The sequence below is a fragment of the Bos javanicus genome, chromosome 5 (genome assembly GCF_032452875.1).
Source record: "Bos javanicus breed banteng chromosome 5, ARS-OSU_banteng_1.0, whole genome shotgun sequence".
NCBI classification, from domain to species: domain Eukaryota; kingdom Metazoa; phylum Chordata; class Mammalia; order Artiodactyla; family Bovidae; genus Bos; species Bos javanicus.
This window is the reverse complement of record NC_083872.1, coordinates 110,159,679-110,187,457: the sequence shown is the minus strand read 5'-3', so window position 1 is coordinate 110,187,457 and position 27,779 is coordinate 110,159,679. Positions and strand designations below refer to the sequence as shown.

Below are 27,779 nucleotides of genomic sequence, written 5' to 3'. Positions count from 1 at the left end.
TGGATTTCCAGTTTCTTTTGAAAAATGCAAAGATCTGGCCCCACTGGGCCCACATCCCACAGGCTACAGTTTACTTGGGTGAGGGACAACCTCCCCCTCTGGTTGCAGTGTATCTACCCCAGTTCACCCCAGTCCCCACCACCCAGGTGTCCTGACACCAAGGCAGCCTGACGGGGCCGCCCCGCAGGACGCATCCAGCCTGGATTCCCCTGTGTCACCTGCCTGGCCCCCGAAAGGCGCTGGAGCTGGTGACTCCAGCGGCAGGTCAACAGGCCCGTCAGGAAGGAGACGGTCAGAGGCGTCCGTCTGGTCCCTCTGGGAAGGAGGGAGAGACTGGTCCCTGCAGAAGAAGGCGTCCTGCCCAGGGGCAGGGAGAGAGGGGCCAGGGCCCCCGGCAGTGGACAGCCCCTCCACGCCCTCCTGGGTCAGCGGAGATGCCAGCCAAGAGGCACAGCGGAGGCAGGGAAGAAGGTAGGCCTGGCAAGGGGAGGGTGGCCCAGGGCTGCAAGGCACTGGCAGCTGAGGTGGTCTCTGTTTATTGTCAGTGAGGAAAACCCTCTCAAGTTAATACAGTGTGATCTTTCCCCAGAGGCGTGCTGAGGGAAGGGCCCTAAAGGCACCCCGGAAATAGCTTATGGCAACAGTGCTTTGCCCCAAGAGCTGCTGGGCACGTCCCCTGGGGCGAAGGTGCTGGTCCCCATCGGCTCCTCCTCTCCCACAGCCGTCTCGGGGTGAGCGGCCATTAGTCCTTCGGAGGCGACAAAGTCGGGAGGGAACAGACAACAGGCGCATGTGAGGAGACAGGCTGGCGCTGACCACCCAGGGGCGGGTCCGCCGCACCCCAGCCCTGGGGTGGCGGGGAGAGCCTACAGGAGGGGCCGGGGGCCACGGTGTGGGGTGAAGGGCCAGGGTTAGCACCTACAGGCAGCACGCCCGCCTGCTGCTGGTCTGGGGCCCGCCCGCCTCCCCCGAGGCCCTCCCTTGGGGGGCTCAGCTCTCAGGCACCCCACCCACCCCAGCACCCTGTCTCGGGCAGGGACACTTCCTGCGGAATGAGGGGAGGTGAGGGATGCACCTCCTAAGACTTCAAGGAACAAAGTGAGGGGTCTGTCCATCAGGCCCCTTCGGGTCTTGAGGACACAGTAACTACCTCCAACTTTAATAAAGAGACTTCATAAATAGAGCTCCTGAGCACGGAGAAAGAGAGGCAAGGCCGCCTGCCCTGACAGGACGACAGGGACTCAGACCCAGGACGGGGGGGAGCGGGAAGGGGCCAGTGTGGCCGAGCCTGGCTTGCTGACCTGCCCAGAGGGCAGAAGACCCAGGCCAGAGGGTCCACCACGGGCAGACCCCCATGGGCAGACAGACCCTCCGCTCCCCTCTGCACGTGGCACAGGAGCCAAGCAGGACCAAGGGCAGGGGCTCGTGGGATGAGACTCTGCTCGCTCCTGGGGTCAGTCACAGCATCTGGAGTCAGGGGAGCCAGGCAGGGGGCTCAGAGGAGAGGGAAGAAAAACTCTTTGGCTCAGACCAGCCAGAGGACCCTGAGGAAGGAGAGGCCATCACCCAGAGGCTCCCTCCCCTAAGTCATCTTTCCTCTCGACTGATCCTGAAGGGACACAGAAGCCCCACCCCCGCCCCACAGAGCGCAGCCAGTGGAGGGTGGTATCCCCGGCTGGCAGCCCTCGACGTTAGCTCCTGTCTCCGGGGCACTTGCTCTTGGTATCACGCTTGTTTCCTAGCAGCTTCAGCACCTTCATGGTCTTGAACTTGCCCTTCTTCTTGCCCTCGGGCTCAGTCTCCTTCTGGAACTCTGCAGAAGGGAAAGCGCAGTCGATTGGGGCAGGAAAGGGCAGTCGATTGGGGCGGGAAAGGGCAGTTGATTGGAGCGGGCCAGGGAGTGGTAGTGATGGCCAGGGAGTGGCAGCCAACAGTCTCAGCCCACCACCACCACCTCCACGTCGCCTGAAACTGTGGACCTGTCCCTTCATCCTTTTGCGTCTCCAGTTCTTCACCTCTAGGACGGGACCCCACCCCTTCCCAGAATTTCGGCAGGGATCGGGAGATGAGCACTCATGAAGGCATTTGGGGAGCCCTAGAGCACGGCTGATGTTTTATCTCTAAAAGCCTCTATTCCCCTATAGCTCTGTGGCTCACAACACAAACACTGACTGTCAGAGCTAGAAGAAACCGCAGAAATCATCTGGCCCAGTCCCTCACTTATTATGGACAAGGAAAATGTGAGTTTGAAACAGATTACCACCAACCAAGCTCTTTGTGGGTGCCAGGCCATGGCTAAGTGGTTTATACAGGTTATCTCAGTCATCCTCAGCACCCACCCAGGAGGTGGGTGCCTCTGTCACCCCCATCCTGCAGACAAGGATAGTGAGGCCTGGAGGGGTGAAGCGCTGGCACAAAGCCACCAAGCTGGGACGCGTCAGAGCTGGGACCAGAATCCAGTCTAACTGGAGCCCAGACGGAACCACAAGGCCGCAAAATGAGTCACTGGGGGAACCAAGATAAGGCCCAGGCCTCCTGACTCCCAGTCCAGTGCTCTCTCAACAATTCTGGGCACTATCTTCTCCAAGGGCTGGGGGGGCGGGGGGGTGACTGCTCTTTGAACCCACAGACCCCTCCTGAACCAGCTATGGATCTCAAAGAGGAATGCACAGCTCAAGGCAGACATGCCCTGGGAAATGGCCCTATAAGCCACCACCCTCCTTGTTGGTACCGTGGCATCCCACACCCATCTTCCTGGCCAAAGATGGCCTTCTTGGCAAAAGAAAGGCTTGCACACACTGTCCCTATGGGTGCCCCTTCCAACTCTGTGTTCAACCGGCTCCCCCCCTACCCTGCAAGAGTTCAAACAGGCCAGAGCCCCAGGAGGGGCCTCACCTTTTTTCTTGATCATGGCTTCCAACATCTTATCTTCCTCTTCCTCCCTGAAATGAGACAGGGAAGCTGAGTGTCCCACAGGAGGAAGGGCCAGATAATCTCTCAGGCCCCTCCAGACTCTCTGAGTCCACACAGGTTGAGCAAGGGGGAGCTGGGATGGTTGGCAGTGAAGGTTTCATCCCCAAAGAAGCCCCGGGAACCCCGCCCCCAGCCAAGTCACCTCTGCCGGTCCTCATCCAGGCAGTTGACGATGGCGTTGCGCTGCTCGATGAGGGTCACGAGCTCTTGCATCAGCACCTTCTCTCGGCCCCGGTCCTCCTCTGTCCAGTCCTTTTCTGCTCAAAGAGAAAAGCCGGGGACATGAGGCCCAGGAAGCGAGGAACCTACGCCTAAGTGCTAAGGTGGCTGCAGACCAGCCCCACACTGGACATCATGAGGACAAGGAGGAGCCCAGATGAGTGGAGATTACAGTTTTTGGAGAAATAGAGGTTGCTGCAGAAGAGACAAAGAATACCAGTCTGCCTACCAAAGAAACTCTCCCAGGGGGGCTCCAAGAGGACCAGTACAATACAGGCTCTGCGAACAGAGACCACCACAGGCCCAAGAGTTTCCCATTTATGTTCATGCGTTCATGCAACCAGTGTTCACCAAGTCGTTTCTTGGGGGAGGCAGGATTCAGGCTGGGCCTGCTGAGAGTTTCCGATGGCGGGCTGGCTGGAGTGGGGAGATATCAGGGAACCCCAGGGAGAACACATAGGAGAAGCAGTGTGACCCAAGAGGCATCCTCGGACACCCATCTAATGCCAGGAAGGAGGGTGGACTAGAACGGACCCTGGGGGTTGGGAGACCTGCCAGGAAGTGTCCCTGATATCTCAGACACCTGCTGCCCTCCCCGCCAGTCTCCTGATTTCAAGAACCCAGGCCATCCCATAGAACCACAGCCTCAGAGACCCACCTGCTCCTTGGTATTCCTCTGACCCAGCCTGCAGACTTCTGGGGGACGGATGCCCCCACATATGACCTTCCTTCTACAACATCTGCCACTACAGGCCTCCTCACCCCTCAGCCATGCCCCAAACCCACACCGCCTCCTCTTGCCAAAACAGACCAATGGCACAGCATAGTTCTGGGGACAATGTGGGTTTCAGAGTCATCACTCCAGTTCAAAACCTACTCTGCTGTTTCTCGAATCTGGGTAAGTTATGTCTGCAACCTACATGGGGGAAAACTGAGGCTCAGGGAAGCTAAGTCCTTGACCAGTGTCACACTGCAAGGGTGGAGCCAGTGCCTATTTCCGGGCAGCCCCATGTCCCCAAGCTACAGCCCTTACAGTGTCTTACGGATCTCCAGCCCACCTGGGGCCTTTAAACCAGTATCACCCTCCAAAGGCGACAACCAGGACAGGAAGACAAGCCCAGGATGCACTGCCGTCTCACACAGGACTGCAGTAGTAACACACACACAAAAAGCCCAGGGCCAGGCTGGCCTGGAGAACAGAGGTGCGGGCCCCTCTCTGGCCACAAGGTGTCGCTGCGGCTCCCTCGGCATGGTGGCCACGCCCCAGCCTCCGGAGATTTGGGAATGACTCACAGAGGGCAGTGGAGGGCTGGGACATTCTGTGACTTCCCCAGGGGCATTCCTGACTCTGGGTCTCATCCAGCCTCCAGAGCTGCCCAGTCAATGGGAAAGCAGGGCTACCATCCCAGCCAGGAGGAGGGACTGCGTGTGTGCAGGCACACGGCCAAGTCAGACTCGGAAAGAAGCCCGGCTTCCCCACCAAGGAGATAGACTCAAACTCTCTGGCTCTCCATTTCCTCATCTGTTCAATGGGAAACAATGATTCCTATCCACCTGGGCCAGAGGAAGTGGTCAAAAGCCCTGGCTCCTGCCTCTGAACGTGCCACAGTCCTGCGGTCTCTCTCAGCCCACATCAGTGCTTCACACCATGTCGTGGCCAGACCCCAACTTGGTCATGTAGTAAGCATCAGCCCCTCTGAGGGCGCAGTGCATTTCTACATCCCATCTTCTGGTCCTGAGAACACCCTCCCAGGTGGGCACCTCTGTTCCTGTGTCACACGTGGAGCCACTGAGACTGCGTGCCAAGCCTGGGATGTGCAGCCAACACACATCATAAGGGCACCAGCAAGTCCCCGCAGCGCACAGGACGGTGTGGCTCCACGCCCAGCCCCTCCCCCATCCCTCCCTCCCAGAGTCGCTCTGAGCCACGCTGTGCAGGGGGCCCTCCCACTGGCCCTCCCTGCACCAGCAGAGTCCTGCCACGCTCTGACCTAACAGCCATGAGCCCAGAGCTGCCCCAGGACAGACACATGCTCTCCCTCACCCATTGAGGCAGCCCAGGGCCCTGGAGGCTGACCGCCCCCAACCCTACACCCCAGGACCTACCCACCCACACCTTCCGGAGGGGGAGGGGGCCAAAAAAGGTCAGTCTGCTCCTGGCCTTGGAGAGCTCCCTGCAGGCCTGTCATCTGACACACAGATGTCACAGCCCCATGCGGGTCCCCTCTCCCGTCTTGGCTTGAGTCTATTAACCCCCTATTAGGACCCAGACAGCACCTTCTGCCATGTCCTCTGGCCCTCTCCCACAGTCTGCCCAGGCCTCCCCATCAGCGCTCTGTCCATCCTTCCCCAGCCCACGCCTCCGTGTCACCAGGCCCCAGGGCAGGTGACCGGGGTCGGGGAGTGGCCGCCATCACCTGGCTTGTTGAGAAGGCACCGGAGCTCGTACTCCACGTCGGCCTGCCGCTGCTCCAGGTTCTGCTGCTTGAAGCTGGAAGGTGGGAAGAAGGTGACTGTTAGTTCTGCCCTGGCTGCCTGCCCTGCCCTGAGCTGATGCGGCAAGAAAGCGAAGATTCTCAGTCCTGAGCTCTGTGGATTCAGGGTCAGGAGAGCCAGGCAGGGACGGAGGGGAGGCAGGACTCACACGTAGATGAGCTCGGACTCCCGCCGAACCAGCAGGTGCTTCTCGTGGATGAGCTTGAACCAGTCCACCAGCATGTCATCTTCACGGCCCTCTGCAAGCCAGGTGCTCACTGAGGCCAGGGCTGGCAATCGTCCCCATCCTCGAAGGAGCCATGGAGGCTCCCACCCTGGGGAAGAGGCTTCCCCCACCTGAGTGCCCCCCACCCCCTGCCAAGCCCCCCACAGCCCCCACACCGTTCACTCCGCCACGCAGCTTCTCCTCCAGCAGGACCCCACGGTGTTCCAGGGCATCCAGCTGGCGCTCGATGGTGTCTATCTCTCCATGGATATCCTCCTCGGGGATGTACTGGTCGGACTGGACCTGCCCAACAGTGCCCAGTCACCTGCGATCAGCCCGCCCTCCCACCTGTCTGCCACCAGGAGCTTCCCTCTGGCCAGTGCTGGCCTCCCAGGCTCTGTCCCACACCCCATGCCCTGGGTCCCAGTGCCATCAGGCATGCCCAGAGGGTGACACAACTTTCTGCCTCTCTTGGCAATTTCCTCCCCTCCTCTGCCACTCCAGAAAGGACATCATAATATGAGAAAGTGACCCAAAGGAGAGAGAAACCAAGAACACTCTTAAGCTGTTTAAGTAGAAGTATGTCATGTGAACGCTTTGATCCTTGCACTATTATTAGTAACCATTTAAATGGATCACCCAGTGCTTTTGGTCAGAGCAGGTGATGTGCTCAAAATTCTCCCTGGCTGCAAGTCAGATCTCCCACCTGGGCCTCCCAGGCACGCCCCCTCCCACCTCTCAGGGAAGCTGCCCAGACGGACCACCCTGTCACAGGGTCCCACAGGAAGCCTGAGGCCGCCAAGGCACGGGGCCAGAGCCCAGGCAGACAGGTATCTGGGGCTCCCAGCAGATACCTTGCGTTTGATGAGTGGGAAGCCATGTCCTGGGGCAGGTGGTCTCGCTGGCTTTGAGCCCTTGGTGGCCTTCTTTACACTTGGGGATGCTGTAGGTGATGGTTTCCGGTTAAAAGGATTCTCCTTGCAAGAAGACTAAAGGCAGGGAAACATGACAGAAGATATTAATAAGTCAGGAAGGAGCAGTAGGACCCTGGGAGCTTGATCACGTGGGACCGTGGAAAGCAGGGCGGGTGGGAATCAGGCAGAATCTCCCAGCATCCACTCTGAGGCTCCCCGTCATTCAACAAAGACTTCCACTTCCCAGCACCTCTCACGTGCAGCTGCCACACTGGGTACTTTTCTCCATGCCTGTCTAATTCCCACAACCACTCCACAAAGTGGGTCGTGTCTGCCCATCTTACAGGTGAGGAAACTCAAGTTTGGAGGGGTTAAGTAACTGGCCCATGGTCATGTTCTTCCCAAGGGCCCAAGCTGGAGTGTGACTTGGTCTGTTTCAGGCCAGGCAGCCCTCCGGCACTGAGGGCAGTGGTCAGGACGTGCAATTTAGGGCAGGACGAAGCAACAGTAGCTCACCCAGGCCTCACAAACACCCCTTTCCCAGCAGGGATTATGGGGCTCAGCGCCTTGCCCAGGGTCGCCCAGCCAGGAAGTACAAAAGTGGGATCCCACTTTCAGTAGAGGGAGGCAGCCTCTGTCCTACCCAGGAAAGGCCCCCATCCTACACTGCTCCTCCCCAGGGAGATCTCTGTCCTTTCTGAGGCCAGCAGAGCAGGCAGGCCCAGCACAGAAACAGGCCCTGCCTGCCATGAGGGCAGTGCCAGCATCTTCCCACCACTTTCCCCAGCTCATCGGAAACAGGTGTCCCTGAGGCCACGGAGTGCTCCCAGGAGTGCGGACCTGGCTTTCCAAGAGCTGGGGGAGGAGGGGGGAGGGGAGAGCTGCTCACCTCACCTGTGCCAGCCGCTCAGGTGGGGGACGGGGAGTTCTTTGAGGCTGGAAGTTGCTCTGGGAGCTGACGCAGGAGTCCAGGTGCGGCTGGGAGGAGACAGTCTGGTCCCCACAGGGTAGCACCCACCCAAGGGCCTTGTCTCCTGCCCTCACTGTCTCAGATTCCCTCCGAGTCCTACGGTGAGGGTAATGGATGGGGCACCCCAGAAGGACGCCCCCCTGGGGCTCTGCCCTCACCCTCCACAATCGCACCTGGAGCAGCTCAGCAAGGTCAGACAGCCCGAAGGCCCCAAGTCCCTCAAAGGTTCTCGGCCACAGAACTTCAAACCAACCCTTCACACACCCCAGGGCAGGAAATGGGCAGCTGCCTGTAGGGGGGATGGGGGGATTCAAAATCAGCTCTCTCCTCCACCCCCTGACCAAAGAACCCTGGGACCCTTAAGAGCATATGGAGGCCCAGAGAAAAGGCGGGACCTTGTCCAAGTCACACAGCAGGTGGTGACAGTTGGGCTGGGGGTGGTCACCCAGACCAAAGAAGGGTAAATGACATTTGAAAGGTGCACAAACCAACAGCTCAGGCTCCTCTGCAGACTTATCCTGTCAGGCTGGTCAGATCAGGACTACAGCCGGCCTGGAGCCACCCTCCATTCAGGGCGGGTGAGCCCCGGGCCCTCAGAGGACTGCAGAGTGCGGGAGAAAGTGCAGGATCAGAACCTGCTGGTGGACTTCCCCGGTGGTCCAGTGGTTAAGAATCCGTTTACCAATGCAGGGGACTCGGGTTCGATCCCTGGTCCAGGAAGATTCCACATGCCTCGGAGCAGCCGAGCCTGTGCACCACAACTACCGAAGCCCACACTCTTGGGCCCGCGTTCTGCAACACCTGAAGCCCATGCGCCTAGAGCCTGCGCTCGGCCACAAGAGAAGCCACCGCACTGAGAAGCCGGCACATCGCAACAGAGTAGCCCCCGCGCCTGCAACTGGAGAAAGCCTGGGCGCAGCAAAAAAGACCCAATACAACCAAAAATAATTAATAGTTTTTTAAAAAAGAACCTGGTGGCTCCGGGACTTCCCTATTGGTTCAGTGGCTAAGACTCTGCAGGGGGGCCCAGGCGCGATCTCTGGTCAGAGAACTCGATCCCACATGAAGCAACGAAGAGTTTGCATGGCGCAACTAAAGACCCCACGTGTCGCAGCTAAGACCTGGCACAGCCAAATAAATAAATATTAAAAAAAAAAAAAAAAAAAAGACCCTGGTGGCACAAAGGGACTCTGGTCCTTTAATAAATATTAAAAAAAAAAAAAAAGAAAAGACCCTGATGGCGCAAAGAGAGACCTCTTGGTAAACTAGGTGCCCAGAGGAGTGTCCTGCCCCTGGTGACCCCTGGTTCTTGGCAGGGCTCTGAGAAACAGGTGCTCCACCAGTCACAAAGGTCATCTGGAAAATGAGCTGCCAGGGGTGGGTGCCCACTGCAGCCCCCAGAGGGGACAGAGTGTGGGGCCGGTCTGGGAGGGGGCCTGGGAAGGGAGCGGCAGCAGGGGTAGTCTGTACCCCCGCAGTGGCCACCGCAGAAGCTCCCAGTAAAGCCATTTCCTGGGCCCTCTGCCTGTTGAGAGCTGACCCCTCCTCTACAAGTCCATCCCACTACAAACTCCATACAAGGCACAGTCGTCTCGGTAGCCCACCCCCAACTTGGCTGTGAGCGCCTGGGGACAAGGACCACCACAACCATCACCCCGGGAGCCCAGGCCAGCCCATGCACACAGGAGCCACTCCATGAACACCATCAGCCCCGTTCTATAGGAGGGGAGACTGGGGTCTCTGGAGAAGGAACACCACCCCAAGAAGAGCATCATCCCCTCCCCTCTGTGCTCTCTACCCCAGGTGGATGGACAATCGTCTAGGCCTGTCCCCCTGAGCAGAGGGTGAGCCCCTGGAGGGCAAGGACAGGGTCTCAATGATGCTGTGCCAGGTTCTGGCACAAATAGGGCTTCAGTGAATGGAAAGCAGACAGAGGATGTGTGGGTGAGTGGAGGCTGGTGTGCGTGTCTCCAACGGGCATGTGCATGGGCTCGGCAGGTAAATTAGAGCTGGATGCCTCAAGACATGGAAGGTCGGGCAAGTGGACAGCTGAACAGATGAACAGGAGGTCTGGCCAGCGGATGAAAGGATGTTGAGAGGGAGCTGTGCCTCAATGCATGGAGTGATGAATGGCCAGATGGCAGAGCCAAGGTCACCCCACACGTCAGGGCCAGCGACGATGGCCAGCCCTGGACATTCCTGCCCCGAGACCAGGCCCACATCCACCAGACAGGACAGCAGACACTCACCTTCACCTGCAACTGCGGGGATGAGGTTCCAGGGGAAGGTGCAGGGCTCTTGTCTCCAACCAGCACGAGGCGGGTGGGGGCAGTGCCACTGCAGGGCTTGGCTGGCGGGGGACCCGGGCTGCCCCTGCTATTGGGGGCAAGCCCAGGGCTGGCTTGAGGCGTCCGGTCCATGCTGGGCTGCACCAGCTCCCCGGAAGAGGACAGGGAGGAGTTGGCAGAGAGGCTGGCAGAGGTCCCAGGGGTGCCAGGGGCGTGGACAGCAGGCTCTGAGGAGCTCTTGGGCACGACGGGCGGTTCCAGGAGCTCCTCACTGGGGGCCTGGCTGGAGCTCTCGGACGACAGGCTCTCCACGCTGAGGGCTGGCGACGGGGTAGCCGAGGGTGGCTCCGAGCGGGACAGGCGGGAGGCATGGAGAGCTGCACAAACCAAACCGCAAGTGGGTGCCGAGCGAGGGGCCAGAGACAGGCCCTCTGGCCTCGCCTGACACTTCGCTCTCGACGTGAAGTGAGAGGTGGCCCAGGAAACCCAAGTCCTCCACATCCAGGCAGGCAGGCCGGAGCCTCAAGGATAGCAAAGGTGGGACAGGACCAAGGTCACTGGCAGGCAGATCACCCAAATTCATCCCGCACACTCTGGGCTCTGGCCTGTGCCTCGTGGTGCAGCTGTAGCCCTGGTTTCCTTATGGCTCTTGCTTCTTTCTCTAGCGTGGCTGCAGCCTCCGCTTCCCCTCCCACGTCTGATCTGACCCAAAGCAAGCCGAATTGAAAAGGCAAAAAGGCCTCGCACTGAGCAGAGGTGGAGGGAAAGCAACAGGGGAGGAGGAGCAGGCGGCTCCCGGCCAGGCACTGCCCTGCGCCACTTTCAGCCTCAAGGATGACGGATGCCACACTTCAAAGTATCATCTGTGCTTTCCAGGTGAGAGGACAGACTTGGAGAGAAAGGCTGGGATTGGACCCAGCTGTGTCTGACTCAGAGCTCATCCCATTGGCTGCCTCCACCATCCGCCCACCACCTCCAATCAGCCAACCCACCAGGCTCAGCTGGAGGGTCCCAGGGCCCTAGCAGGGGTTGGGGGGGGCCTGGACCACTTGAGCACCGGCCTCCTGTCATCTCTAGAGTGCTCTCGGCCTCACTGTCTGAGGAACTCCCACTGAGGTCTCCAAGGCAGCTGGAGCCCCGCCGTGATGGAAGGGGACCGGCACTGGGCCCGAGAAGACTGCAGGATGGTGAGAGGGAGGGCCAGGCGGAGGGCCAGGCTGGCCCACCACCTCCATCTTCCGGGGAGGCTGAGGACACACACAGGGGACGAACCGCTCAGAGTCACTAGCGCCCGAGTCCCACAGCCAGGTCAGAGCCTCAGGCGCCTGGAACTGGAGGGCAGAGACTGGACGGGCAGGACTGGAGCTAACCCTGTCGCGCACCGTCCCCAAGCCTGACTCTGTGTTAATAAGCACATCAATGGCTAACACAGTTAATTCTCACAACCGTCCTACAAGGTGGGTTATGAAGGGTTTAGAGTAGAGTTGAGAGCCTGGGTTCAAATTCTGCCTCCACTGCTTAAGTGCTGTGCGGCTTTGAGCAAGTCACTCACCCTCTCTGTGCCTCAGTTTCCTCACCTGCAAAACAGAGTACGCTACCTACCCCACGGGTTTGCTCTGATTAACTGAGGGCACACACGGCGCCTGACCTGGACGGGGTGTCCCACAGCACCCCTGCCCTTCCCGGGCCCTGCGCTCACCCAGGTGCCCAACCCCAGGGTCCCAGCTCTCCGGGGAGCTCCCAGGAATGGCACTCACTGAGGGGGGACGTGCTGGGTGCTCGCGGGGCAGGGCGCTTCTTCGTCTTGGGGCTGCTCGTGGGGGTGATGCCATACCAGGGGTGCAGCGACTTGGGTGTGGACTCCGGGGGGGTCGGGGCAGGGCCGGGGGCCGGGCTGGGTGCAGCGGGGGGCTCTTCCTCCTCTTCCTCAAAGGGGTTGTAGGGCTTGGGCTCCGGGCCCCGTGGGGCTGCTTTGTCCACACCCCCGTTCTCCACCTGCCTGCCTTCCTGGCCCGGCGGCGGCCCGGGGCTGCTGCTCGGGGGCAGGGGGGCTGGCTTCTTCTTTGGCTCTGCCTGCACCAGTGTGATCCACGGCGGGTCTTTCCTGGGGGCTGGCGTCCTGGACGGAGGCCAAGAAGAGGTAGAACCCATGAGCAGGCAAGGAGGGGCAGCGTCCTTCTCTCCCCAGACAGTGCATCCCACAGCAGGTGGGTCAGACATGGCACCCTTCCCCTCTCCCACCCCAGCCTGGTGGGGCCTGTCTGGGCCCAAAGCCCAAATGGAAAGAGTGGGGGGCCCTCTCTCTTCCCCTCCCTCTGCCTCTCTTTGTCTCTCTCCACCCCCTGCCCTCTTGTCCAGGGACCATTCAGGGAAAGCACAGCTCCCAAAGAACTGGAAATCGAGGTTCCTCGCCTGTGACATGGGGTTCCAGGGGGTGGAGGCTCTGAGTCTGGCATGCAATGGAGCTTTGCTGGGCCTTTCTATACTCTGCTACTGACTCTTAAAACTACTCTAGGAGGCCTAGGCCTCCCACACTCCAGACGCAGTGGAGGCTTGGGGAGATTAAGGGACCCCCGAGGCAGCCTGCTACCAGGCCTTGCCACCCACAGGGAGAGGGTCCCGGGGGAGCCACACAGGAAGGGGGTGTGGCCACAGGCTCCTGCCCACCAGAGAGGAGCACCCCCCCCTTTGCGGGAGGGGGCGCTGGTGGGTCACATGGCCTTATTGCCGACCCAGACCCCCAAGGGGTATTCCCACCCCCCCTACCCCACCAGGGCCCTAAAGCCCTCGGAGCCAGCGTACCTCTCTGACAGCTTGGGGGTCCCTCTGGGCTTGGGGATGGGGGGTTCTTGCAGCTTCCCTAGGTGGGAGAGGAGAGTGAGACAGGCCTTCATGGGCGGCTGTGAGCCAAGTGGTAGAGTGGAACAGTCAGGGAGCCAACCTCAGTGCCTGCCTCAGCTAGGAGTGCCCTTCCATCCCACCCGGCAGGTAGTGGACTCCAGGTGGCCATGGCAACTTCCCCTGCACCCTTGCGCCTCCCCAGCCCAGCGCTCGGGGAGATTAGATAAAACACCAGAGGTAACAGGTAGAGAAGGTCAGAGCCACAAGGCCAGGACACCTGGAGAGTGTATTTCAGTTAAGGAAGGGGAACCCAAGTGCCCCTCTGACACTTCTCCAAAGTGGACAGGAAATACTGTCTCAACTCAGCGCGAGGTCACCTCCTCCTGAAAGCCTCCCCTGACTCCCCAGTGTCCTCCGTGAATTCCACAGTAGCCTCTGCTCCTCTGTTTTTTTTCCCCCCTTAGGAATGTTTGACTCTCTATTCCTTCATGTAATACAATTTAGAATCAACTTCAATTTCCTCAAAAAAAAAATGTCTACCAAAAACCTCACAGTTAAACAAAAGGGTAAAATAAATATAACATGAAGTAGAACAGGATTCCACAGCGCATGTAACTTTTTAAATAAAGTACACAATTCTGTGACATTGAGTACATTCATCTTATACTTGTGTGATTCTTTTAATATTTTCTCATTAGACAATTTTATTACCTGAAAATAACGTTTTCTTTCTTTCTCATTCTTTTTTCTCGTGTTTTGCAGCTGACTAGGGCCTCCAGTACAACAAGGAGCAGAACCACTGACACTGGGCACTGTCGTCCAGGCCCCAGACATTCCTTACTCCTGTCTCCTACTCCTTCCTAGTCCCTGGACCCTTCATCAGTGAAATAAATCACTGGTATCCTGAATGCTCCCTTCACAGTCTGGTGCTAGCAACCTGACTGTCCCCTGAAGACACAGTTTTCCCTGCAACCGCTCAAGTCAGGCTGTGTCTTCTCCCATGGCCCTAGTGCCACCGAGTGTGGGGATGGGGCAGGGTCCTCCTTGCCCCCCACTGCTTCTTTCTGTGCACCCCCTTTTCTCCCCTCAAGTTTCAGCTCTGAATCTCCTTTCATCAGATCATACCACCACCCACTACCCCTCATTATTGCTGTTGCTTAGTCACTAAGTCGTGTCCGACTCTTTGCGACACCATGGACTGTAGCCTGCCAGGCTCCTCTGCCCATGGGATTTCCCAGGCGAGAGTACTGGAGTGGGTTGCCATTTCCTTCTCCATGCTCCTCCATCTAAAAAGACTTCTTACATTCTACTGAAATCCTTGTGTGTGTGTGTGTGTGTCTGTCTGTCTGTCTGTCTGTCTCTCCCTTGAGACCGGCAGCGCCTCCGAGGCACAAATAGGTCTGAACGCCCAGCTCAGGAACCAGTCTCCATGAGCGTGGAACAGAATAAGCCCCAGAGGGAGGAAACCAGGGAGCCTCCCTCCCCCAGGCCTCTACAGATAAGAGTTGCCCAGCATGTCTCGGGTTGCAAAGAACCTTGTTCCTATGAGCTCATGAAGCCCAGGGAGGTCACGTGGGAAGATTCTATGGGGCGGGGTGGTGAGGCAGAGATCTCTACTGCAGGGCAGGAGGTCAGGCTGGGGAGCACCCCAGGGTACACCTGACCAGGGGACACAGCTTCCCCCGCCCCCCAGCCCCTGAGCAGCCCCTGCCAGACACCCAGATGTAGACAAACACACAGGCTGGGCATGGGGGGAGGTCACCTAAGTGTGGACACACAGAGTCCCAGACACACTGGGGACACAGGCACTGTGGTGTGCACTCGCTACACGCCCCGAAACTGAAGCTCACAAGACAGACACAAAAGAACACACGCCTGGGGCACACAGAAGGGGGCGGTCCAGGCCGGAGGCGGGGTTCTACGTCCCATCCCCCAGCACGGAGAACAGAGTGTGCAGAGGGGCCTCGGTGACAACTTGCTGCATGAATTAGTAACCTCAGTGCCACAGCCGCCCCCGGCATATCCATCACACACAGGCACAGACAGTGTGGCCCCACGGATACTCCCCGGCACAGGGACATTTAAACAGCAGCCACACCGCAGGGAGCACCCAGCCCCAACGGGATCCCCGCTCACCGTTCACCAGGCCGCTGCTGCCTCCCTGCTCCACCAAGTTCTCCTGCTGCAGACTGGACCGGGGCCGGGGGGTGGGGGGCGTCGGGGCTGTGCTCTCGGAGGCCTTTCTGGGGGCGGGTGTGGGGCGGCTGGCCGGGGGGCTGGCCAGCTCCTGTGGTCTGCCGGGAACCCGGGGCTTGGTGGGGACCTGGGGTCGGCCCTCGGGGCTGGCCTTGGGCACGTCCGCCTCGGCTCCTGCAGTCGCCTTAGGGCTGGGGCTGCCGCCCTCCACCTCCTTGGCTTCTTCTGTAAGTTGCTGCTGCTCTGGCTGTGGCGGGGTTCCAGGCCTGGCCCCTGACCGCCCACTGGGGCCCAGTCTGGCACAGTGCTCTGCACACACGAAGGTGCCCTCCTCTGGCCCATTCCTGTAAGCTCCGGGGAGCAGGGTGCTGGAACACCGCCGACACCTGCCAGCGAGAAGAGGGGTGGGGGGGGGCGGTCAACATAACCAGCCCAGGGTGCTGGCTACCCCTTCTCCAGCAGCCAAAGCTGTACCTTCTCCTCCTCCCGGCTGCCAGCCGGATCCTGTCTCAGTACTCATAACTTGCCCGCGGAAAAGGAAAAAGGTAACTGTCAGAATCAGAGCAGAACAATAAAACCACGTGAAAGCAACACCATAGTTGTGAAACATGCCTTCAGTTTCTGCTGCAAGAGGAAGCAAAGGTTCCCCCCTCGAGGTTCCATCCAGTATGCAAGCCACCGCTCATTAGTGCCTCAAAAAATCACTTTAGTGGTTTGCAACCAACCATTTGTTTTGTTTTTCTATGAAACAGAATAAAGTACCATGTAACAGAGTGCATCACACTTGTTTTATGAACCTAATTCCGGTTGTGTATCTATTTACGCAAATTTGATTTCACAGATGTACCTACGACTGGTCACGGTGTCAAACGTGCCTTACTGATGGTTACCATAGAAAGATTTTAAAACACTGTCCTGACAGCCAGACATGACAGCGTCAATGCAGTGGTTCCTTCTCTCAAGATTTTGGCCCTCATGACACCTCAGTTCTGCAATCAGGTACCTGGGTTTCAGGTCCAGCCACTACACCTGAACGTACGGGCACGCACACACACACACACACACACACCCATAGCTGAATACATGCTATAACTCCCGTTCACTGGTTTTCATTGAATACATGCTATAACTCCCGTTCACTGGTTTTCACTGAATACATGCTATAACTCCCGTTCACTGGTTTTCATCGAATACATGCTATAACTCCCATTCACTGGTTTTCATTGAATACATGCTATAACTCCCGTTCACTGGTTTTCATTGAATACATGCTATAACTCCCGTTCACTGGTTTTCATTGACTATTCAGCTGTAACACGGTTTCCATACATTCTCCAAGCTATTTATATATTCCCTGCCTCTTACTCAAGTTTCTTTAAACTGTCACTTCCCCCGGGAACCACACATTCAAAGCAAGTTGTTACTATGATTTTTTTAACTGCTTTCTTTTTAGAAAACACAAAAGCAAAATAAAACAGAAGAAAAAACTACAAGTAAAATGAAAATTTTAAAAGTGCTTTCTTTTCTCCAGGCTTTTAAAGCCTATTCTGTACCTTGATCAGCATCAGGTACTTAGTCTCGAAGAGCTCTGGCCCCGTTTCTGTCTCTATTTCTGGGACTGAGCCAGTAATGCTCTCCCTTCACTAGTTTGTTTGTTCATCAGTAAAACAGCGATAAGAAAGATGCTCCAGCACGAAGAGCGTGGCGAGGGGCCTGGCAGCCCGCGGTGCTGACTCTCGGGGCGCCCCCGCCCCGCCCGCTCACCGGAAGCAGTGCCGGTGGTACAGCTTGCCGTCGGCCAGGTAACGCTGCACCAGGTGCACGTGCTGCTGGCAGGCAGCGCACGTGCTGCTGGGGGTCCGGTGGGAGCCCTGCTTCGACAGGCTGCCCGAGGAGCACTCCTCACCCTGCAGGGAATGGGGTGGGGTTAGGGTCGCCAGCCCTTTCAAGAACACACCCTGTTTCCCCGCTCTAATGGTGGCCGTCCCCCGAGTGTGCACGGTGCTATCCGCTCCACTAGAACCCCGGAGGGGCAGAGGGTGGGAGACTGTCACTGTTTCACCCCTGAGGAAGCCCAGAAAGGGAAAGACTTGCTCAAGCTCACTGAGTCAGGATGGAAACAAAAAAAGCTTGGCTTCCAGTTTCTGGGGCTCTCTCTGCAGGAAGGCAGCTTCTGGCTGTATGAGCCTTTCTCCCGTCCCTGCAGGTGAACCTTCCCTGACAGATGACTGTCCTCCGAGGCCCACCTTGACTGCCTCTGTCTCCCCAACCAGAGCCAAGTAGATTTAAATCTGTTTCTCAGCTTCTAAGCACCGTGACCTTGAGCAAGCTGCTTCCATCTCTGGGCCTTGGGTCCGCACCTGCCCAGTGGAATTCTATAACCCCGCCTGTCTCAGCCCCGCACATGCTCACTGGGCACCCACCCTGGGCCAGGCTCCCTGCCCCTTAGGAGCTCCTCCAGCAAGCACTAGATGGGAGCAGGTGGGGAAAGCCCTTTGCATGCTGGGAAGTGCTGTCCAGATGTGAAAGTCTGGGATCACCCCATGAGATCTCGGAACTGACAGCGTGACCCGCACTTCCCAGCTGAGAGATCTTGGACAAGAGGCTAAACCTCTTGGGGCTTCAGTGTCCTTCTCGGTACATCAGACACAATACCCGCCTCCCAGGGTTGTTGGGAGGAGTAAGCGGAATCAGGTTAGGAGGTTGACAGTTCAGTCTCCTGAGAATCAAGGGAAGACTCTGCTGTATGGTATGTGTCAGTCTTGCCAGTCCCATGATGGAGGGTCAGTGCCCTGGATGCTCTGTGCCCCTGCCGGGTCTGCCGTCTCCTGCCCCTGCCCTCTGCCCTGACCTATGAACCTCTACTTCCAAAGCCAGTGGGAAAGGGCCTGAGAACACCCGCTGAACCTGGCAGTGGCAGCTGTCCCCGCCCCCACCCTCACTTCCCCAGCCCCCAGAAACTGCCTACCTGAGCCCTGTCTCCTGGGTCCGCGGGAGTAGATGCTTCGGATGGCGGGGAGGACAGCACCAGGCCCTTTCTGGGTGATGAGACACCGGCTGCTGAGAGACCAGAGAGGGGCCTTGAGGCAGCTGGAGACTCTGGAGGCCCAACCTGGCCTGAGCTTTGGGCTCCCCGGCCACCACTTGAGGGTGAACCACCCGAGGCAGTGGGACCAGGCTCCCACTTCACACAGACACAGGGGACGCCTCTGCTGCCAAGCTAAGTGCAGAGGGCAAGGTACCCAACCTCGCCGAGCCTCCACAGAGTGGGACGTGCATCCCACCACCCAGAGCAGTGTGAACAGTAAGCCATGAGGACAGCACAGGACCAACGGTGCCCAGTATGTGAAAGGACAGGTGGCTTCCTTCCTACCAGGCTTAGCGGGTGAAGGAAAGGAGAGGGGAGGAACCACACAGTGCCAGCCTGAAGCTTCAGGAAGATGGGTTGGCTCCCTGGGAGCTCCTGAGGAGCTGCCCTGCCCCTGCCCTGGTGGCCAGTTGCAGCCCTGAACCCTGTCTGCATGCCCTCCAGTTAGAAGAAACCTAGCCCTTACCCCACCCGCCTCCTCCAAGACTGCCCCGTCATTACTTCGGCAAATCTCCACTGAGCACCTACTCTGTACCCAGGGATTAAAATAACCCCCACAAATTCAGAGAACTGTATACAAAAAGAAAACAAAGTCAATGCTGCTATATGATAATTCTTAAAAATAAAATCCAGGTAGTTTTCTGGTGGTCCAGTGCGCTTTAGGACTCTGTGCTTCCACTGCACAGGGCACAAGATCCATCCCCGGTTGGGGAGCTAAGATCCCGCAAGCTGTCAACCAAAAAAAAAAAAAAATCCAACTTCCTTACTGGGGTCATAATCCATTAACAGACCCTGAAATCAACTGAGTGGACTGTAACCAGCATATTGTAAAGATGAATGAGAAGAAAATATCCGCAGGCATCTCGTATTGTAAGGGGAGAATGTGTACATGAACATGGATTCTAATGGGAAACACATTGCTCACCATGAGTCATGGTCAAAAATTTGCGGCCCACTCTATCTCCCACCGTACCCCCTACCGTCCTCACCTCCTCCTTCCCCCTCACTCCCCTGGAGCACACAGGCCCCTTGCTTCCCCCTTGCCTGGAATATTCTTCTCCAGATCTTCACACGACCTCCTTCTCCTCCTTATTCAAAGCTGAGCTCAACTGTCACCTCCTCAGAGAGGCCCTCCCTGACTACTCACCAAAAATAGCCACTTCCTCCTCTCATTGCTTTCTATACCATTACCTTATTTTGTTTCCTTATCCGGCTCATCTGAAATTACATTCACTACTTTGTTCTCTCTCTCCCTCGCCCATCCTTTAGACTGCAAGCTCTGAGTCTGTGTCATTCTCAGCTCTCTCCCTAGCACCTCACACGGTGCCGGGCACACAGTAGAAGTGAAAGAAATATTTGTTAAATGAATGAGTAAGTGCCAGGTGCTGGAGTCAGGCAGCTGTGGACTCAACAGAGATGGTCTACAGGGGAAAGAAGAGTAATCGAGATACTGTGACCAGAGTCTTATGCGTTCACCATGCGGTATGGAGCTACAAGAGCACCTGGAGTACCTCAGGACAGGCTGCTTGGAGGAGGCAAAATGTGGAGATGAGAGGATGAGTAGGAAAGAATGTGCCAGGGCACGGGAGGCAGGGGACAGGGACCAGAGGATCACCACGATGAAAGACTTGAGCAGTAAAGGAATGTGATATACTCAGAGCAGCACAGGAAATTCAGTATGACTACAACCCGGGGCAATGAGTGGCTTAAGCTAAGTGGGGAGAGGCCCTCAGGAGCCTGGCTAAGAAACTGGGCTTCATCCTGATAATACCGCCCTTGTCACCCTAGGGTGGGGCAGGTGGGGGGTACCCCTCCTCTGATTCCCTCAGCCACTGGGCTTCCTTCCCTCACACACTGGTTCTAGATTCCACGGCGGCTCCTGGAGGTCAGGGGTCAGCTGATGTGCCCAAGATCACCAGCAACCACAGAGCTCTGGCATGAGATGAACAGGCAGCATGGCATGGTGGTATCTCAGCTACGGCCAGCTTCCCAAGGTACCCAGTGCAGAGACAGTCAAGCCTGGGCAAATTTACCCTTGAAGTCCCTTCCCTGGCCCAGAGAGTACAGAACACGACCATCTGGTGGAGGCTAAATGCCAGCTTCGCCTCCAGGGCTGGAACACCTCCCTGCACCTCCTCTGGTTGAGCAGCAGGTGGGATAAAAATGTTCTGCATTTAGGGACCAATTTGCATGGAAAGCACAAGCTGTGCCTTTAGTGACAAGAAATCTCCGCAGGCCCACAGGGTGCTCTCATCCAGGCACAGCTGGGGGAACTGGGTCACCTCAGTGACCTCACCCCCAGGATGCCTGGTGAGGCATAGTATTACCAAGGGTCCTCGCCACCCACCCACCCACCCACAGGGTCCCAGGAGGTGGCCCTCCAAAGAAGAGCTTAGTAGAGGGAGACTGGGGTTCAGCCACCAGGAACACTCCAGAAGAAAAGACTGAACTGTGATTCTAGGTGAGCAAGCTAAACTCTAACCAGTGGATAAAAATAATAATAGTAACCTTGGGTCCTAAAGAAGGGCCAGGCACAGGTTCACGCTTCCTCGCTTACTCTCATCAACCCTGTGAGGTGGGCGCTGTTCTTTCCTCTTTTTTAAATTTATTATTTACTTATCTGTCTGTGCCAGGTCCCAGGTGGCTCAGTGGGTAAACAATCTACCTGCAACGCAGGAGATGCAAGTTTGATCCCTGGATCGGGAAGATCCCCTGGAGGAGGAAATGGCAACCCATTCCAATATTCGTGTCTGGAGGATTCCATGGACAGAGGAGCCTGGTAGGCTACAGTTCATGGGGTCGCAAAGAACTGGACACGACTGAAGCGACTGAGCACCTGGATTTTAGCTGTGGTACACGGGATCTTTAGCTGGTGACATGCAAACTCTTAGCTGTGGGAGCGTAGAATCGTAGCCACTGAATCACCAGGGAAGTCCCCTGGGCGCTATTCTGTCCTCACTGCAAAGGGAACCCTAAGCTGAGAGGTGACCACGTGACCCACTGTCACCCAGACAGTAAAAGGCACCAGGCTGCCTCTCATCAAAGACTCAGCAGTTGAGAAATACTTTCATTTTGATTTCTAGTCAAATACACAGAATGTTATTTGTTCAATTATAATATTAATCCCTAGCATTATGGGAAAGATGGGGAGTAACAGAGTATTTTAATTTTCAAATTGTTACGCTTTTTTCTATGTTCCAAATTTTCTACAGTAAGCATGTGTTACTCCAAAAAAACCAAAAACACCCTGACTTTTTTTTTTAAGAGATGGGATAAGACTGTCCACATGGAGAGCAGAGGCAGGAGGAAGGAATGACATGGCAGGGCCCACAGGACCCATGACAGCCGTGACACAGTGCAGGAGTTAGGACACCCGGATTTGGTTTTCCAGCTGTGTGACCTTGAGCTCCTCGCTTCCCCTCTCTGAGCCCATGTCCTCTCCACGGAAGGTTAGGGTCTAGGAGAGATTCTTGCATGGGGACGCTCCATGCAGAAGATTCAGTAGCCACCTGACTCAGGGCAGAGAAATACCCTTGTATCCCCCACCCCCATTCCTTTACCCCACCTCCCACAATTCCCCAGCTTCTCAGTTCTCAGCCCGTGAAGGTCACTGCTGGGAAAGATGAAGCCAAATAGCCCCACAGGATCACTGCCTGGCTGGAGAGAAAAAAACCCAGGGAAGTGTCTGTAAACAGGAAGTGAGGGTAGGAGCCAGCGAGGTGAACTCCCAGACAGCGGATAAACTTGCCCTGCTTTGTCTCCTCTGACACTATTGTTTTGTTTTGCTTTTTACTTTTTTGCCAAGACCACATGGCTTGCAGGATCTTAATTCCCTGACCCAGGATGGAACCCAAGCCCCCAGCAGTGGAAACTAGGGGTCCTAGCCACACGCCCGCCAAGGGAAGTCCCTCTTCTGCCATTATTTTGCTCAGTGACTAGCTCACGTGTTTGTGGTCTGTCTCTCCCACCAGACTGTGAGCTCCTTGAGGGCAGTGATCTCCTTCACAGCTGTAATCCCTGGGGGCCCAGCCCAGTGTTATTTTACTCATAAATATTTCAGTGAGTGGATGAATGATGGTGAATGAATGATGGGCTGCCTGCCTGCACCCTGTCTTCAGCTCAGAAAACAGATGATACACTCCCAGGGCCCCGCCCCTAAGGAGGGTACCCTCTCACCTGGGGCACCCTCTCACCTGGGCCGGAGCCAGCGAAGTGGTTGTAATACTGGGACACGTAGGTCATGATGCTGAGGCAATCGGGGACACTCATGGAGACCATGTCATTGGGATCCAGGAGGGCAGGGATGCCCAGCTCCTTCTCGGCCACTTCAAAGGCCTGGGGTGGGGGCAGATGTCAGGGTCGGGGAAGGTTTGGGGTAGGGGAGAGGGGTGGGGATGGGGGCAGGTGTAGGGGAGGGAGAAGTTGGGCAGGGTGGGAATCAGAAGCAGCCACAGCAGTAAGAGGAAGAGGAGGCAGGGTCAGGGAGTGCCACCCTGCATAGGCCCAGCCTCATTCCGAGGGATGAGGGGGCCAGGGCAGGGGTGACTGGGCTCCCCGCAGCTCTGGCCCCACACTGTGACCTGGAGTGGGGAAGGGCTGGTGTTCCAGGCACAAGCCAGACAGAAGGGAGCAGGGGCTGGGGAGAAGAGAAGCCAGGGCCCCAGGGCAGGACAGCTGCTCCAGGAGCCCCTTGATCGGCTCCTGTTCCGCAAGACCCCTGCCCTCCAATAAACACCCCCCGCCCCGCCCCTGCCCCGCACAACACACAGCCTCATCGTGGGCTTCTATCTGCCTGGGGGACTCACCAAACGGTTATTCTCGAAGACATTGTCCTTGGAAAGTGAATCAAAATCTCTGCAAGAGAAAAGGGGTCGGGGGGGAGGAGCACTGAGCAGGGGGCAGGGCCATGGGTGTAGAGTGACCAGGGGAGGTGACCTTATCCCAACTAGCCTGGGCTTCAGCAGGGTTCGGGGAGGCGTCCGTGGGCTGTCGAGGAGGAAACTGAGGCAACAAGCACAGGCTAAAAGAGTAGGGGTGGCCAGGTGGGAGAGAGGAAGAGCTCATTGTCCCAGGAGGCCTCCAGGTAGAGGCTGGAAATCCACGCGGAAGGGGTGGGGCTGAAAAAGTCCCAGCTTCAAGTTTATCCCCCAAGAAGCCATGTCCTGACTCGGTGGCAAACATAAACACTAAGACCAAGTCCAAGGCTGGTCACGAGAGGGACAGCCATGGATTGCTGACCTCACTCTGGGCACTGGGCTGAGCGCCTGCCTTCAATTTGTCTTCAGCTCTACTTGGCAGGTATTCACCCCACTTTACAGATGGGGACACTGAGGTCCAGAGAGAGGAAGCCACTGTGGGGAGAGGTAGCCACTGTGGGAATCTGCATTTCTCATCCTTCCACTGCATGCCACAAACCTGGAGAAGCCACCCCAGCTTCCTGAACCCCTAACCCAGCCCAAAGAGGAATGTTGTTTTAATGGGGCCAGGAATAGAACAAGTCTGAACCAGCCTGGAAATGGTATATTCTCCAGAGCTGCCGGCACTAAATGGCTGGCTGACCCAGCTGGGCCGCTCCTGGGGGAACCCTCCGTGGGGGAGCAGCGAAGGGTGTCCCAGTTTCTTAGCTGGGACAGGTGAGAAGTGGCAGGGCCTGCCAGGGGACCCTAGCTGTGGGTATCCCCACTCCCCACCTGCCCGCTCCAGCTGCTGGAGCGGCTGAAACCGGTGGAGGAGGCCCAGCCTGCTTGCTCAGCAGCCTCCTGGGTCTTGTCCTTCTATGGCTGAAAACTGCAGCCTGACTGCTTGAGAGACGTGGGCCCAGAGGCCGCAGCGGGCCAGCGCGGCCTCCCAAGTCTGGGTCCTAGGCCCTGCTCTTCCAGGCCAGGCCTCGTGACCTGGGGCGAGTCAACAGTCCTTGCGGCCTTTGTGTTCCCATCTGCAAACTGGGGGAAGCCTCATACCACCTCCCAGGTTGGTGGGGAGGACCGGGATGGGTGGAGGCAGGCCTTGCAGACGCAAGAGAGCCCTCGTCCTCCTGCTCACCTACAGGCAGAGTCCAAGGTGCCGTGAACCCTGGGCCGAGATAGGAGGGGGTCGCTTGCAAGCTGTCCCAAGGCCCAGGGTCGGGTGGGCTGGGAGGCGGAGGGGGCTGTGTATGCACTTCAGCTCCATTTTCCACCTCTGGCCAGGCTGCTTCCTCCTCCCCTCAACTGGGTCCCTAACTCCTCCCCCTGCTTCGCCACTGCCTCAGAGTGTGACCCTGAGCAAGCTACACACAACCTCTCTAAACCTTGGGGTGAGGGTTAGGGTTGTGATACCACCCCAGCTCCCAACAAAAGCCTGTTCTGAGACCAAATGAGACAAAAGCAACTTGTCAGGGCCCTGGACTGCAGTCTCCCCAGCAGTGTTCCTTCAAGGCTGGGGTCACATTTTTGTTCACCCCATGCACCCAACACTCTCCACACTGCCTGGTACTCAGTAGGCGCTCCATGAATGTCTACTGAATGCGTACATGATGGCAACAGCGTGAAAACTGTAAAGATCCCCAGGATGCTACAATTTTTCCTCTGCTGCTTCTCCCTCCCCCAACTTGGCCCCTAATCAACACCTGGGGTTGGGAAGCCTATTTCCTGAGAGTTTTCAAAGGCCTGGGAAGTTCTATTTGGCAATGGGGAGATGAGGAGCACAAAAATGAAACCCACCTGGTCCTGCCCGCAAGGGAGCTTAAAGATGCCTCAATTGGGAAAGGGTGGATGGGCCAGCCACCCCGCCACCCCCAGCAGAGGCCTGGGCCCACCACTCCAGCAGCCTGAACCACTTAAGAAGATAGTGCTTGTCCGCACCCCTACCCCAGCCCTATTCTCACGGAGATCCTCCCCTACCCATCACTGAGGTCCTCTCTGTGCCTCACGTAGGACCTGGGCCTCAAGTTTTTATCCTGTGCAATGCGCTGGCAGCCCAGATGCTGGCCTGCCTTGCAAATGAATGATTGGACCTGATTCCGGATCTCTTCTCAAGAGGGAAGCCCCCCTCTGCTCCACACTAATGCCACGTCCCTCCCTGTGGCCCCACCCACCCTCCTTGGCCTGCAGGAGGCCCTAAGCACTCTGGCCCAGCCACATGTCCTGGTTTTCCCCGCCCTGTGCTACGGCCTCCAACAGCGCTGCCTGTATCTCTGCTCAGGATATCCTCTCTGCCTGGGAGGCCCTTCCCTGGCCCGGCTCCTGCGATCTCCTTGAAGGTGAGGTGACCAGGCCACCCCAGCCTGGCCCTCTGACACAGCACTTCCCACGTGGACTTCTCAGCACTGCTTATATGTCTATCACCCCCACAGGCCATAGGAGACTGTGTAGGGTTTGTCTCTTGGTTGATTGGAAACTATTTCCATTACCAGGTTCAGTGCCCAGCACAGAGTATAACTCTGCAGACACTTTTGGGAATAAATGAAAGAATAAGACACTTGCATCATCCCTTCCTGCCTAATAACACTACTTACAATCACTAATGTTAACTGAACGTTCATCCTCACAACAATCCTGGGAGGTTAGGTCTTATTGTCAAACCCACTTTACAGGTGAGGAAACTGATGCCCGATGGGATCTACTAGTTTTGCCACACCTAGGACACGGAGGAGCTGACCACAAACCAAGCAGCCTGCATTCTGTGGCTGGCAGGCTCAAGTCCATGATGTAGCTTAGCTTGACACTTGAGTCGTTTCACACACTGGCCCTGCCTCACCACCTGCCCTCCAGCCAAAACAGAAGACCCCTGCAGGCCTCCACTCTAATTTGTGGGTCCAGTCTGGGTGCCCTTCTTCTCCATCTTCAAGCCCTGGCTCCTAAGCCCCCTTACCCCATGTCACATACCCCACGGCAGACAGTGGCCCACCTACATCTCCATCTCACTTCTACACCCACACCCTCTCCTCCAGGGCCCACCCCAGGGCCTGATCCACCACCCGCAGACACGGTACCACGTGGTACAGAATACACTAAGGGCACCTGCACTATCGAACCTTGAGGTCATCCTTCCCTTCCTTCTCTCCTTCATCAAAGCCTCCCAGGTGCTGTCTTTGGGGAGCACAGGTCTGAAGGTGGAACAGACACACAAAAGGTTCCAGACCCTGCCAGGGAAGCCCCATCCGAGGGGCTGTAAGCAAGACAGGCAAGGACCATGACTCTTGTCCCCAGTTTGCAGATGAGACCAGAAGTACAAGGAACAGCAAGTGCCAGATAAGCATGTAGTGTTTTATGAATGAACGAGTGGAAGAGGTTCCAGGGCCCCAGGTAGAGGGAGCAGAAACCCCAAGTCAACTTCTCCAACGGAGCCTGGGAACTGGGCAGCTGAGGGCAAGAAGGGGCCATTTCACACCCTGGAGCAGCCCTTTAGGGGCTGCTCATTCAGCCTCCCTGCCCCATGGAGGACAGCTGGGTCAGGAGGCACACGCCTGGGAGGCAGGGCTGTGTCCTGGGGGGAGGGGTTTTCCATCCATTCATCTGACCTCTGCTAACGTAGGGACTCCTCTGTGCCAGGCACTGTGCTAGTGCCCTGGAGAAGAGATGGCCCAGGGGAACCAAAGCAAGGGGGCCCCACAAAGAGAACGGGAACCTCAATGCCGAACGGGTAGGGGGCTGCTCAGAGCTCCTATTTAGTGTAAGAAAGGCCCAGGGTCCCGGAGGAGGGCGCGGGTGCCTTTTCAAAGAGTCAATGCCTGGGGGGCTTCGGTGTCCCTTTGGCGGAAATCAGTGCCCTGTGGGCGGGGCCAGGCCTCCGGTAGAGGGACCAGCACGCGGGGCGGGTTCAGTGTTCCAGTGGGCGGGGTCAGGGGCCAAGTGGGGGAGGGGTGCCCTGGATCGGAGGGTCTCGGCGTCCCGCAAGTCGCCGGGGGCCCGCCGAAGGGTGGGCGTCTCGGCCTCTGGGGGCGGCGTCTGCCACCGCCCCGGCTCCGCGTCACTGAGGGGGGCGGGGGGTCCCCAGCAACGAGCCCGCGCCGCCCTGCGCCCCGGCCGCCCGCCCTCCCGGCACTCACAGCAGGTCGGGCCGGTGCCGGTGCAGAATGGCGCAGAAGGCCAGGCCGTCCCGGAAGGAGCTGCTAAGGTCGCGGATGTCCACGCCGCGGTAGCCCTCGCACTGGCGGCGGCACCAGGCCAGAAGCGCACCCCGCGGCCCCGCCATGAGCTGCGCGGGGCTCGGGCCCGGGGACTTCACCCGCAGACTCGGCTCGGGCCGGTTTCCGGCTGCGGCTGCAGCTGGCTCTGCCCCGGCGCCGCTAGGAGCTCGGGGCGCGACCCGCGGGCGGCGGGCTCTAAGGCGGGGAGGAGGCGGGGCCGCGGCCTGGGAGTCCTCGCTCGGGCTCCCGGCGCAGGGTCCTGGCTCGGCTGCCGGCTGCCCGCCCGGACCTGCCCAAGCGGCCGCCGCCCGCGTGGCCCGGCCCGGCCGGCCGCCGCCGCCTACTCACCGCCGCCCGCTCCCCTCGCTGTGGGCCGGCCCTGGGCGTCCTGATCTCGGTCCCGCCTGCCGCCGCCCGGGAGCGGGGAGGGGGCGGTGGCCTGGCGCCCCACCCAGCGGCGGCTCCGCCCCCCAGACGCGG

The 27,779-nt window shown here is 58.0% G+C and overlaps 1 protein-coding gene across 2 annotated transcripts; it reads right to left on the bottom strand.

Moving 5' to 3' along the window:
- Window positions 1-27,732, bottom strand: MICALL1 (MICAL like 1). 2 transcript variants are annotated; one of them, XM_061418483.1, is made up of 16 exons: window positions 27,219-27,732; window positions 22,996-23,044; window positions 22,384-22,525; window positions 18,071-18,159; window positions 16,867-17,009; window positions 15,043-15,488; window positions 12,868-12,925; window positions 11,823-12,184; window positions 10,027-10,442; window positions 6,748-6,882; window positions 6,070-6,196; window positions 5,837-5,927; window positions 5,610-5,683; window positions 3,116-3,230; window positions 2,896-2,942; window positions 1-1,813 (listed from the first exon to the last, which is right to left on the bottom strand). In XM_061418483.1, exons 1-16 carry the CDS (start codon window positions 27,362-27,364, stop codon window positions 1,692-1,694), a joined length of 2,562 nt encoding a protein of 853 aa, XP_061274467.1. In that variant the 5' UTR covers window positions 27,365-27,732; the 3' UTR covers window positions 1-1,691. The 2 variants fall into 2 exon arrangements, with proteins under 2 accessions (XP_061274467.1, XP_061274466.1); XM_061418482.1 differs by having other exon boundaries at window positions 18,071-18,162; window positions 27,219-27,731.
- Between the last annotated feature and the right edge of the window lie 47 nt (window positions 27,733-27,779).

Excerpts from the sequence above, each read along its gene's own strand:
- MICALL1 (XM_061418482.1), bottom strand. The coding sequence starts at position 27,364 with ATGGCGGGGCCGCGGGGTGCGCTTCTGGCCTGGTGCCGCCGCCAGTGC. Across the intron at positions 23,045-27,218 it reads CGGCACCGGCCCGACCTGCT|AGATTTTGATTCACTTTCCA; the intron begins GTGAGTGCCGGG and ends TTTCTCTTGCAG. Across the intron at positions 22,526-22,995 it reads TCTTCGAGAATAACCGTTTG|GCCTTTGAAGTGGCCGAGAA; the intron begins GTGAGTCCCCCA and ends CCCCCACCCCAG.